Genomic DNA, 13,860 nt, shown 5'->3' on the forward strand with positions numbered 1-13,860 from the left:
TGTGTAGTCCTAGCTGTCCTGGAACTCACTCTGTAGACCAGGCTCGCCTCGAACTCAGAAATCTGCCTGCCTCTGCCTCCCAAGTGCTGGGATTAAAGGCATGCACCACCACACCCGTCCTTCCTTTTATAATTTATTAATTTTATAAAAGCCCAAATCAGAAACTTTACCATGAAGATGTTCATTGTAGTACTGTTTATAAAAATAAATGAAAAGAGTCCAGAAGGTTCACTTTAGTAAAGTAGTATAAAAGAGAGCCATGCTGGTGAGATGGCTCAGTGGTTAAGAGCACCGACTGCTCTTCCAAAGGTCCTGAGTTCAAATCCCAGCAACCACATGGTGGCTCACAACCATCCATAACAAAAATCTGATGCCTTCTTCTGGAGTATCTGAAGACAGCTACAGTGTACACACATATAATAAATAAATAAATCTTACAAAAATGTATTTTAGCTGGGCAGTGGTGGCACACGCCTTTAATCCCAGCACTCGGGAGGCAGAGGCAGGCGGATTTCTGATTTTGAGGCCAGCCTGGTCTACAGAGTGAGTTCCAGGAAAGCCAGGGCTATACAGAGAAACCCTGTCTTGAAAAACCAAACCAAACCAAACCAAAAAAAAAGAGAGAGAGAGAGAGCCATTGTTTTATGAACCATCATGTGCCCATTAAAATGGTGTTTAGGCAAAGTCATTAAAGACATAGGGGCAATTCATATAATATAAGGCTACACTCAGGAAAAGCATACAGCCTTGAATGCATAGTATCAGCTCTAGAAACCGACATGGATAAACCAGAAGAGCAACAGTGAGTACGTAGACTGGGATTTTTATGCATGGCTCGTTCTTCCCAAATGACACCATTCTGTGCATGTCAGATGCTCACTTTGAGTGTGTGTCACTTTTCTAGTAAAAAATAAATAAGTAAAATCAGAAAGCAACAGCTCAAGAGAGAAGAGTGCTCAACCCCCATGCTTCAGGGGCTCAGGCAATTACTGGCCTGAATCAGGCTCAGCGGGTTTCTTAATCCATTCCTGTTCTCCCTTGTGTACCAGCCTCCTAATAGGCAGACAGCCTGTAGCTTGCCATATTTTACAAGAGGAGTCTTTCACCTTGAGCGTATCAAGAATCTGATGAGCATGTACTAGTGGACACTGTGCTGTCTGCTCCTCTGTTACTTCCTTGCTAAATTTGCTGCCCAGCTGTATACATGGTAATATCCATGCACATTGCCTATGTCCACACAACATGCATGGTGCTCTTGTGTGGGCATTTATCTTGTGAAAGAGCTTCAGTCAATCAATTCTACAGTAATGGTTGCCAGATAATGGTGCTTACCTATGCACAGCACTCTCCTAAGTGCTTTAGAGGAATTGATTCTGATGACTCCCACAACTCTGTGGTAGTCATCATTTTCATCCTTCCCTCTGGATGGCAAAGCTGGGTGCATCAAGATTAATAGTCTTGCACAATCAGCTTGTGAGGGGTATGTGGGGCTCTCTGGATGTAGGTGCCTGAATCCAGGCTGGGAGCTCTCTATTGCAGGTATCCCCAAAATATCCTGGTTGTGTTTGGAAAAGAACACAAGACATTTTCTTTGGTAAGCAATCCTTAAAAGTGTTGGGGGAAATGTAGCCATTCCATTCTCCAAATACCACATCTACCATTATATGCAACATCTCCAAATACCATTGTTAGCTGAAATTTATAGTAAAAAGAAGAATGTTCAAAGGAAGTATTGAGAAGAGATAGAGACACACACAGTGGGGGGTGGGGGAAAGGGGAGATGCAGACAGAGAGGGAGACGGAGATGGAGAAAGGGAGAGACAGAGACAGAGTCAGAGATCACCAGTAAGGTCTATGGATGCCAGTGTACAGGGGAGGCTGAAGACTAAACAATTTAAAAGCCTTAAATTTCCTGGCTTTATCAGACTTCACATATCAAAGACTCTTTCACTATTTCACTATTTCAGCTTCCCTGAACTCTCCTTGTTCTAATAGCTACCACTACCTCTCAGAGGCTGTGTTCCCATCCCTAACTCATTGTCTATCTTTCCTGTTCTTGTGGGCCATCCAGGCAATGAGTTCCATAGAACTTACCCTCATAATGACCCATAGACTTTGCTCCTACTACTGCAGTCCAAAGCAAACTTCTTCTAACTCGGGCTTTCTGATATTTTTTACATTGACACCACAGAAGGTAAACAGACCTGAATGGCATGGAGAAAATGATGGGGTTGTGTTTACAGACTGCCCTCATCAGAGACTCCAGCTGTCTCACTTCTTGTATAACTGAGAAGAATTTATTGAAGTCATGTCCCTAACACCCTGTCAGGCTTAGATTTCTTCCTTTTCTCTGCTTCAGTACCTTCTGCCTTTCCCACCTAGGTAAGGCAGCTGGTCTTCCCTTATAAAGATTAGGCTGAGTAGGGAACTATATTGTATCCCTATTAAACATCAATTGGTCTCAAACACACACACACACACACACACACACACACACACACACGAACCATGAAACATGAGAGATGCATCCCACAACCTTTGTGTCAAGACCCATCAGTCTTTTGGGGGAAGACCTATCTAGATTCAAATTCTGACTCTCCTTTTTGCTGCTGCCTTAGGGAGAGTCTGTAGGTAACTCATACTTCTGTTTCCTGATCTGAAAAATGTCATCTCCCTCAATAGATTAATATGCAAAGGAGTGACCTGTTAAGTTGAAAAGCAATGTAGTATATTCATGTAAGATAAGGTGTCTTAGTTACTTTTCTATTGCTGTGACAAAACCCCATGACAGCTTATAAGGAGGCAACTTATAGGAAAAAGGTTTATTTGAGTCTTACAGTGCCAGGGGGAAAGGAGCCCATCACCATCACGGCAGGGATCATGGCCACAGGCAGGCTGGGTGCTGGTGCAGGGGCTGACGACAGCTCATATCCCAGTCCAAAAACAGGAAGCAGAGCAAAAATACGCTGTGAATGAAATTTGAAGCACTCCCTCCTTCTGCCCCTAACACACCTCCACCAACAAAGCCCACACCTTCCAATCTTTCCCAAACAATACCATGACCTGGGACCAAGAACTCAAACCTATGAATGACCTATTATGGGGCCATTCTCATTCAAAGCACTACATAAGGGTTAGTAAATACTCTAGCCAGCCTACCAGTTCAATCTATGTCTCTGCATTGCTGGCAGTGTCAATAAACTCATGCTTAATAAGACTCTGGGGACATCTGTGCTCAGCTCTTATGCTCAAAACACTCCCTGACCTGATCCTGCTTCCTTTCCTCTATAGTGCACACAGTAGGTGCCTTCTGTCATATAGCCCTGACCAACCCTCACCTTCTTCTGATGACTTCTGGCTTCAAACTCCAATTACACTTATTTTAAGTTTCATTTGTTGTTTGACACACAATGTAATATTATCTGTCTCTGTTAGAAATATGGCATCTCTCCAGAAAGATGCAAAACTCCCAGCACTATATCTCCTGCCTACAATAGGTTCCCTGTAAGTGTTTGCTGATGGTAATGGTGATGTTCAGGAGATAGTAAATCTGTTAAGCATGTGATTTGCTGCAGCCAATAAAAGAGCAATTCCTTATAATGGCTTTAATTCACTTGGGAGATGAACATGAGATAAGAAAAGGAAGTGTCTCACTATTTGAATAATATTTTACTTTAATGGGTAAATATTAACATTCTTCCTACCATCACTTAGAGGACCTCTTCTGCTCTTCTTTGAAAGGAATAAATGCATCATTTAAATATTATTACTTGAATGTTGCCATAATTGTTTATAGATAGTCACTACCTATACATTTAAATTTCAGCTCATCCCTTTTTCTCAGAGCAGATAATTTCTGTTAACATTATGTGAAGCACTTACTAGAATTTAAATCATATTTACAAAGCCCAAAGAATCCATAAAAGAAAGAAGAAAAAGATGAAAATAACTTAATAGAGGTGGCAAACAAATAGGCCGTCGGTGAGCAGTAGGGGAACTGTGCCGAGGTTTTGCATTATTATCAGCTCCCCTGACCTCCAGCCTGCAGAGGGAGTTGCCTTTCTTTCACAGGTCTCTGTGTCCCCAGATCTGCACATAGCACTTGACCCATGCTAGGGATCTGGGACAGTTGTCAGTATTGGAACTCCACTCCACACCTATAGTCAGATAGACAGCTCACTTTGAGGCCTTAAGAAATCTGTGCTTTGTCCAGACACTATGTATATTTGTTACAAAGAAATGAATAAATGAAGAATGAATAAGTAGATACAGCTGCTTATCTAAGCTATCTAATACCTAAACTGGATGTTATGTAATCCTAAAGCCAGGGAGAGACGCAAGAGGATCCCTGGGGCTCGCTAGCCAGCCAGACCAGCCAAGTAAGTGACCTCCAGACTCAGTGAGAGACTCTGACTCAAAAATTAAAGTGGAAAGCAAATAAGGAAGCCATTTAGGGTCAACTTCTGTCTTTTACATGCTAAGGCACACATGTGCAAATGCACACAGACACAGGCACATGCACATACAAACACACACACACACACACACGCCAAGACAACTTGATTTTTGTGCATTAGTTATTAAGAACCTGACTAATCATCTCCTTAAATACAAATAGAATTCTATAAATTATCAGGAAAACACTAATTGGAGGGGACAGCTTGGCCAGAGGGAGCAGAGGTAGGTAGCGAATAGAACGTTCTAGAGAATCCAAGGTAGCTTAGATATAAGAGATCAAGTGTCATGATTTGCAATGAAGCAGCAAGCATAGCTCCCAGAGGACAAGGCTCCACAACGACGTTAGGAATATAAGCCTTCATCCTGTGAACATCTGAAAGGCATTGAAGGATATTAAAATGAAGCAATGAGATAATCAATAAAGTGTTTTTAGAAATATCTTTCTGGCTTGCAAAGAAAATATTGGGAGGAAAGCATAAGAGCAAGGAAAGCATTCACAAATATATTTACCTACCAACTGGGCTGTGTCTTAAAGAGTATTTATAGTCTCAAGAAGCAGAAATGAATATCCTTGCTCTCTTGAAGCTCTCTCACTGAAATCCAAGACAGGCAAAGAAATGAAATGGAATTCAGAGTGTGCCATATGTGAGAACTGTTATGGGAATGGAATATAAGGCAGAAATGGAAGAGCCTAGACAAGGAAAACGTGTGGGAAGTTTCCCCATTTATGCAGAAGTCACAGGAACAATCCTTAGGAATATGGCCCAGGATAAAATGGCTGAAGGACGGTGGGGTCAGCTATGCTGTAACTACGGATAGAACATTCTATCAGAAGAGCCCTGAGTGTAAAAGTCCTGAGACCAGAACTTTCTGGCCTTCTAGAGTGGCAGCTAGAAGACAAGCTCAATGTATACAGGTGAGGAGTGAACAAGGAAAGAAGTGAGAAGGTAGAGAAAGGTGAGTGTGGAAGTCCGTGTAAGACATTGGGGCTACTGGGAGGACCTGAGTTATGACCCTAAGTGGCATAGTAATTCATTAATGCATTATGAGCGAGGTTCACTCTAACCTCTGTGTGGAATTAGGAGGGCCAAAGGGCAGACTTGTGCAAGAGAAGACTGGGATAAGATCAGGAGAGTTTAGTGTGGAGGCTGTCACAACCAGCCAGGCAAAGAGTGTTTTGTAGGCAGAAATGGAATAAATAAGAAGTGGTAAGATTCAGGGTCTGCTTTGAAGATCAAGCCAAGAATTTCTCACAGTGCATGAAATATTGAAATGGAAGAGCTATGGTAGTGGCAAGAATAACTGGAAGCCTAAAGTGACCATTCACCAAAGTGCATAAGATGATGATAAGGTATAGGGCCAATGCCATGTCCAGGGTTCCAAAGAGACATCCAAGCAGAAATACTGAGTTGAAGATTGGCTGAATTACAGATTTGGAGTCTGATGTGCCTGCAGCTGAAACAGTGCCTAAGACTGAATGGCTCCAGAAAAGAGGATGATAAAGGACTGAGCCAGTGAAGAACCCAGAAATGACTGAGGAAACCCAAGCAGTGGATGGTGGAAGCCTGGTGTAGATCTCATGTCCAAGATAAAGGTTTAGATCTGTGTTAAATGCCCTTCCAGAGGTTTTCGGACCCTGGAGACAGCAGCCTCAGTATAGTCAGAAGATGGGGAAATGAAGTGCCGTGATAAATGGGGAAGGACTGGCCACAGAAAGTGGACTGTCTCCTCTGATAGAATCCACATAGCTCCTGCGATAAAAAATAATTAGTGAATGTAGACACATTTGGAAGAAAAGCATTGTGGGTGTTTGGTAAGAATGCCATAGCAAAAAGAAAAAAATTAAGATGTGAGGATAAAAATTCAAAAATAATGACTTAATGAATTTTGTTCAGAAAACAAAAATAGGAAATGCAATTAATTCTTGATTATACTCACAAATGCTTCTTTCAACTGCAGAAACATGGTGTTACATTCTAAATGGCATGTGTAATGCTGGAATGCCTAAATATGGAAGATGGCACTTGAAATCATTACAGTCATTTATATACATGTGTTAAATGTGTGCACAAGAAATGTCTGCAGTAGAGGCTGCCAAGATGCCCAGAGCAGTTAGTTCTTTCTAGATAATGAAGTTTTGGGTAACATTTATAAAGATTTATTTTTAATTATGTGGGGAGGTATATGGGCATGTGTGGGTCCAATGCCTGCTGAGTCTAGAAAGAGCATCAGATTCCCTGAGCTAGAGTAGTAGCTAGTTATGAGCTAACCAGTGTGAGTACCAGGAACCAAACTCAGGTCCTCTACAAAGACAGTATATACTCTTAACAGTCAAATAGTTCTCTAGTGGAACAGTCTCTAGTTCCTTATTTCTTTTGTTTGTTTGTTTACCTTATAGTTTTGGTTACTGTGGTTTTCTCTTATAATTTAAACCTAGAACATCAGTTCTTTCCTCTGAAAGGAGACTGAGAATCAGCAAAGAATCCACTGATGATGTGTTCATCAAACTCTTGCTGGGAATTGCTGGACACATCTGCAACCTTTGAGATGTCAAATATTATTTACCATATGAAACCAATTTGAGTGTAAAATGAAAAAAAATTATGTCATTTAAATATCATAAATAAGAAATAAAAGTGGTACTATGAGGAGTGAGTGTGCAATAAAGAACGAGAGAAAGAGAGAAAGTGAGAAAGAAAAGAAAGATGAAAAGGCAGAATGAACTATCATTGGTAAGGCCTCAGGGGAACTGGGACATCTGTCTTGTCCTTAAATTGCATTTTATTAATCCTGAACCTTGAATACAATTCATTACTTTGTCTCTTTGGTCTCAGTGGGGCCTCTCAAAATCCCATGCAACTTATCTTTTACAAATTATGTTTATTTTTAATATTGAAGGTTCATGATTCCTTTATATGCCAAATGCCACACTTGACTGCTAGAGTGAGACAATCCCTGCACTCCGGATTTATTTTTTATTTCATGTAGCATTTTGTGAGCTTTCAGGAGTCTCCACAGTACTATATGGTATTTGTCATTATTCTTCATTTCCAGACACCATCCCCACTCACAGTATATATACCATCCACTGCTTCAACTTGATGATAATAGTCACTGATGTTTGTCACTGGCAAGTTATGAACATGTATGAGCCTGATACTAATAACCGAGGCCTCTGGGTAATGAGTCCAAATTCAAGACTGGAACTGTACCTGTGGGCATGGAGGGCACAGGGTATTGTGAAGCTGAAACTGCCGCAGTGGGTGAGGTGACATTGAAAAAAAACTTCCAGCAAAAAAATAAAAAAAAATACACTGGGCCTCTTTTCTTTTGCTCCCAAAGGAAACTTGCAGATCCGGTATAACCTGGGAGGAACCAGAGAGCCATTCAATATTGACGTAGACCACAGGAACATGGCCAATGGACAGCCGCACAGTGTCAACATCACCCGGCATGAGAGGACCATAATTCTCAAGGTATTGATATATGTGCATACAAGTTACAGCACGAAATTAACATAATGTTATAGTCTCTCTATCTAATAATCCTTGGCCATTGGTTTGGGGGAAAGGTTTGTTCTGGGTTTGTTTACAGAAATGTGGATCAAATCTAGGTCCTTGCATATGCTAAGTCAAGCCCTCTGCCACTGAGATGCATCCCTAGCCATCTTTTTACTTTTTAATTTGTGGCAGGATATCATTAAGTTGCCCAGGCTAAGGGCTGAGAGGATGATTCAGTGATTAAGAGCACCTGTTCCTCTGGCAGAAAACCTGAGTCCAGTTCCCAGCACCCACATTGGGTTCAGAATTACCTGTAACTCTAATTCCTTGGGACCTAATGTCCTCTTCTGACATCTGCGAATAATCACACACATACACACACACACACACACACACACACACACACACACACACACACTTAAATAGATAAAGTGCTCTTGGCTAGCCCTGAGCCTGTGATTTTCCTACCTTGGCCTCCCAAGTAGCTTCAGGTCAACACCATGATTCTTTTAGGGACTTTTGGGACAAGTGGAATAGGCAACTAATAGTATACTTTCCACTTTAAATGTTTAATTAATGAAGTATAAAGATATACATAGCTAAAACTTGGTATTCTGAAGAATTTGTTCCAGAACCCCTCATGGATACGTACATCTAAAGATATTCAAGTCCATTATAGGAGATGACATAGAATTCACATAGCACCTCTATACCCCTACCTGTACACTTACAGTCATCTCTGTATCCCTTACCCACCTTATACAGCATAAGTTCTGTGTAAGTAGTAACGATGCTATATGAAAGAATAAAACCAGGAAAATGTCAAGCACATGTTCAAGACAGATACAATGCTATTTTCAAATATTTCTGGCCTAATGTTAGTTGAACCCAGAGTTGCAGATCTACAGTCAAAGACAGTTAACTCTCGTTCCTTCAGGAAAGGCAATGGCAGTTATGGTGAAGAAATCTTTTAAGGAGAAGGAGAATAAATATTGACTCTATAATCTTCATGACCTCTTGCCTCTTTTCCTATCCTTCGAGCATCTTTCAATTCTCTTTTCATATATTCCATCATTTTTCCAGACCACAGTCTAAGGCAGTGGTTCTCAACCTTCCTAATGCTGTGACCCTGTAATACAGTTCCTCATATTGTGGTGACCTCCAACCATAAAGTTATATTCACTGCTATTTCATAATTTTTGATACTGTTTTTCATAATCTTAATACTGTTATGAATCATAATACATGTTTTTTTCTGGGCTCACGACCCACAGGTTGAGAACCCACAGGTCTATGGTATCTAAAGTTTGACATCTTTCCCTGAAACAGATGATCTGGTCTCTCTGACCTACATTTTTCATGACTCCAGTACAGTTAGATAACAATATTGGTTTTTCTTTCCTCCTCTATGGAAATATTTCCTTTAAAAACCAAAAATTCACTCATTCCCTCACACTCTAAGGCTGTGATCGTGGTTTTTAGAAGACAAACAGGTGGTTTTATCATTACCCTCAAATTTTATTGCAGATTCATTTACTGCTCCCTCCCTTAGCACTGACTTTTACCATGAAAACAGCCACCTTGGAGACACCATGAATAAAACATAACATAAGGAAGTCTCCCTGGGAACCAAGCCTGATGATCAAAAAGGAGAGCTGTCCCTGCAATCTCTAGATGGAGCTCCATGCAGATACCTGTCAGGACAAAGAGCAGGAGGAGGTCGCAGTGTCACAAAGCAGAATGACAGTGGGGTGGTGCTTGGCGGGGCCTGAGCAGCTCCTGACCTTACTGGATTGTGCCAGCTGCTAGGAAAGTCAGGTTGCAAAGAAAATGCAGAAGCCTGTCTCCTCTGAGAACTGACGGATGTCAGATTCATAACTTGATGAGGAGGAGGCATACAGCCTTAGCAATAAATGCTGGAGGGCACTTCAAAAAGTGATCCTCCCTAGGAAAATGACAGCGCGCTGATCCAGCTTGTTAGGCCATCTATCAGATGTGGCGTATGCAGTGTTATCTCACAGTGGCTGACAGAATCCTTGGGCCTTACACAGTACCTAGCACACCTTATCTGTTACAAATAGTTGAGCTGATCAAACCTACCTTTAACCAGGACCCAAGCTTTTGTTTATAAAAGACAGGAGAGGGCTGGTGGGATTGGCTCAAAGGGTAAGTAAGGCACTTGCCATCAAGTTTGAGAACCTGAGTTCAATCCCCAATTCCTAGTCGGCCATCACTGGAAAGAGAGGCCCATTGGACTTGCAAACTTAATATGCCCCAATACAGGGGAATGCCAGGGCCAAAAGAATGGGAATGGGAGGGTAGGGAAGTGGGGGGCGGTATGGGGGACTTTTGGGATAGCATTGGAAATGTAATTGAGGAAAATATGTAATAAAAAAAAATCCCCAATTCCAAGGTGGAAGGAAGGAACCTACCCGTGAGGATTGTCCTATGACCTCCACACACTCACAAGGACGTGTGGACATGCGCAATAATAGTAATAGTAATAGTAATAATGTTGATAAAGAAGCAGAAGCAGAGAGAGGAATAAGAACTTTTAAAATCATTTTATTCATTTACATTTCAAATGAAATCTCCCTTTCTGGTTACCCCATCCACAAACCCTCCCATACCATCCCCCCTCTGCCCCATTCCCTTTGCCTCTATGAGGGTGCTCCTCCACCCATCCACCCACTCCCACCTCACCCCTCTAGCATCTTCCTGCACTGGGGCATCAAGCCTCCCTCCCCTTCCATTGATGTCAAATAAGGCCATCCTCTGCTACATATGTATCTGAAGTCCTGGCTCCCTCCATGTACACTCTTTGGTCGGTGGTTTAGTCCCTGGGAGCTCTGGGTGGTTCACTTAGTTGATAGTCTTATTCTTAAGACGTTGCAATCCCCTTCAGCTCCTTAGCTCTTCTACTGGGGTCCCCAGGCTTAGTCCAATGATTGGCTGTGAGATACAACCTGTAGAGACCACCTCCAGTAGATCAGCATGGGCCCCAGTTGAGGGATGGGGCCACCTACACATCTCAAAGTTGTTAACCCAGAAATGTTCCTGTCCAAAGGAAAGACAGGGACAAAAAAATGGAACAGAAACTGAAGGAAAGGCCATCCAGAGACTGTTTTACCTAGGGATCCATCCCATCTGCAGACACCAAACCCCCACATGATAGCTGATGCCAAGAAGTGCTTGCTGACAAGAATTTTTAAAGCCAAGAAATAGATGGTTTTATGCTGTTTTATGGACACTGTATTCATGGGTACCTAATTAAACTTTCTCTTCCTTTTCATAATTTTTATTTTTCTTTTTTATCTGAATATAGTTTCTCCTCCCTCTACTTCTCCCAGTTGCTCCACACCTCCTTTCCCATCTGGATCTACTCCCTTATGTCTCTCACTAGAAAAAAATAAACTTCTAGGAAATAACAAAATGTAAAATAATAAAATCTAATAAGATAAAATAAAAGCCATCATATCAAAGTTGGACAAGACAAGAAAAAATAAAAGACCCCCTTGAGAATGCACAAGAACCAGAGACCCACTCGTTTACACATGCAGGAATCCCATAAAAGTACTAAACTGACAGTTATAGTATATATGCAGAGCTATAGTTTATATGCAGACCTGTGTAGGCCCTGTGCATGCTGCTTCAGTCTCTGTTAGCTCACATGAGCTTTGCTCTGTTGTTTTAGAGGGCTTTGTTCTCCTGGTGTTCTCAGTCCCCTCTGTGTCCCCCACCACCACTCTTTCCAGCTCCTCTTCAGCAAGGTTCCCTGAGCTCTGAAAGGAGGGATTTGATTGATACATCCCATTTAGAGCTGTGCATGATCCAAGTGCGCTCTCTCTCTCTCTCTCTCTCTCTCTCTCTCTCTCTCTCTCTCTCTCTGTCTCTCTCTTTGATAGACTGAATTGTATTTCCTTTTAGATTACTCATAGTGCTGAAGATTGCAAGTCACTTTATCCTAGACTGTCCTAGAGCAGCTGAATCCATGACNCTCTCTCTCTCTCTCTCTCTCTCTCTCTCTCTCTCTCTCTCATCTTGTTGTAGGGCTCTGTATTTGTTCCCACCTGCTGCAGGAAGAGGCATCTCTGATGAAGGCTGAACAAGGCACTGATCTATTAGTATAGCAGAATATAATTAGGAGTTATTTTATTGTTATAATTTTTTTAGACCAGTAGCATTTGCTTTTATCCTAGGTCTCTGAGCTATCTAACCTTGGGTGAATACCCAAGCACTATCTAGCATGGGTCCTATGTCATGGAATGGACCTTAAGTCAAATTGAGCATCAATTGGTTACTCCAACAAAGTTTGTGTTGTCATTGCCCTAGCATATTTTTCAGGCAGGAAAGACTATAGATCAAAGGTTTGTGTTTGGGTTGGTGTTTACTTTCCACTTTTGGTAATCTGCAGTGTACCTTTCCATGCCATAGACACTAAAACATGGGGGTGAAGATTTTATTTAGGTACCAACTCTACCTCTCCATGTTCAATGAGTTTTGTAGGAGCTGTGTTCAGCTACGAGGTCTTAATATTAGTTTATGGAGGACAACCTATTGTCTTGGCAACAGCCTGGGTTATTTGATGATTTTCATGGGACCCCTTTAGCCAACAACTCAATTGGATGAAATTCAGTCCAGCACTAGAAGTTTTATTTGGTGACAAGAGATGAACAGTCAGGGGTTCTATCACAGTCATTGTTTGGAGACTTCATTAGGAGACCTCACATGCAAATATTTGCTCTAGGTTTCCATACCACCTCTCAAACGCTCTTCAGTTCTAGCTGTCTCTCACCTCATTCCCTCTCACAGTCCCATCTTCCCTTCCGCTTTCCATCCTCCTATTCTTGCCCCTCCCAGCTCCAGTCAACCCCTAAAATCTATTCTATTTTACTCTCCTGGGGAGATCTGTGTATCTCCCCTAGTCCCTTTCTCTATGCCTAACTTCTATGGGTCTATGGATTGTAGCTGACTTATCATTGATTTAGTAGCTAATATCCAGATAAAAGTGAATACACATCATTATTATCTTTCTGGATCTGGGTTGCCTCGGGATGATCTGTTTTTCGGTTTGTTTGTTTGTTTGAGATAAGGTTTCTCTGTATAGCCCTGGCTGTCCTAGAACTCACTCTGTAGATAAGGCTGGCCTCTAACTCAGAAATCCACCTGCCTCTGCCTCCCAAGTGCTGGGATTAAAGGCATACACCACCACTGCCTGGTGGATTTTTTTTTCTAGTTCCATCTATTTGCCAAAAAAGATCATGATGTCATTTTTCTTTTTTGTTGTTGTTGTTGTTTTTTCTTTGGGGGGGTTGTTTTTTTTCCACATGTCATTTTTCTTATCAGCTGAGTAATACTCCAGTGTGTAAATGGATCACATTTTCTTTATCTATTCTTCTGTTAGGACACATCTAGGTTGTTTCAAATTTCTGCATTATATCTATAGATAGATAGATAGATAGATAGATAGATAGATAGATAGATAGATAGATAGATAGATGTATATATATATCTCAGCAATGAAAATAGTTGAGCACGTGTCCCTGTGTTAGACTGAAGCATTCCTTGGGAAAGTGCCCAAGAGTGGTATAGATGGATTTTTTTTTTTAGAATTAATTTTTTTATTAGGTATTTTCCTCATTTACATTTTCAATGCTACCCAAAAAGTCCCCAATACACTCACCCCCACTCCCCTACCCACCCACTCCCACTTTTTGGCCCTGGCATTCAACTGTACTGAGGCATATAAAGTTTGCAAGTCCAATGGGCCTCTCTTTCCAGTGATGGCCGACTAGGCCAACTTTTGATACATATGCAGCTAGAGGCAAGAGCTCTGGGGTACTGGTTAGTTCATAATGTTGTTCCACCTATAGGGTTGCAGATCCCTTTAGCTCCTTGGGTA

The 13,860-nt window shown here is 41.5% G+C and overlaps 1 protein-coding gene across 2 annotated transcripts in view; it reads left to right on the top strand.

The window, feature by feature from the left end:
• Positions 1-13,860, top strand: part of LOC110296266 (contactin associated protein like 2) — a 265,695-nt gene that overhangs the window by 57,749 nt on the left and 194,086 nt on the right. For both annotated transcript variants that reach the window (XM_021164874.2, XM_021164875.2), the window contains exon 4: positions 7,801-7,934. In XM_021164874.2, the coding sequence (XP_021020533.1) occupies positions 7,801-7,934 (134 nt within the window). The remainder of the gene's footprint in view (positions 1-7,800; positions 7,935-13,860) is intronic.

This window comes from Mus caroli, chromosome 6 (assembly GCF_900094665.2).
Source record: "Mus caroli chromosome 6, CAROLI_EIJ_v1.1, whole genome shotgun sequence".
NCBI classification, from domain to species: domain Eukaryota; kingdom Metazoa; phylum Chordata; class Mammalia; order Rodentia; family Muridae; genus Mus; species Mus caroli.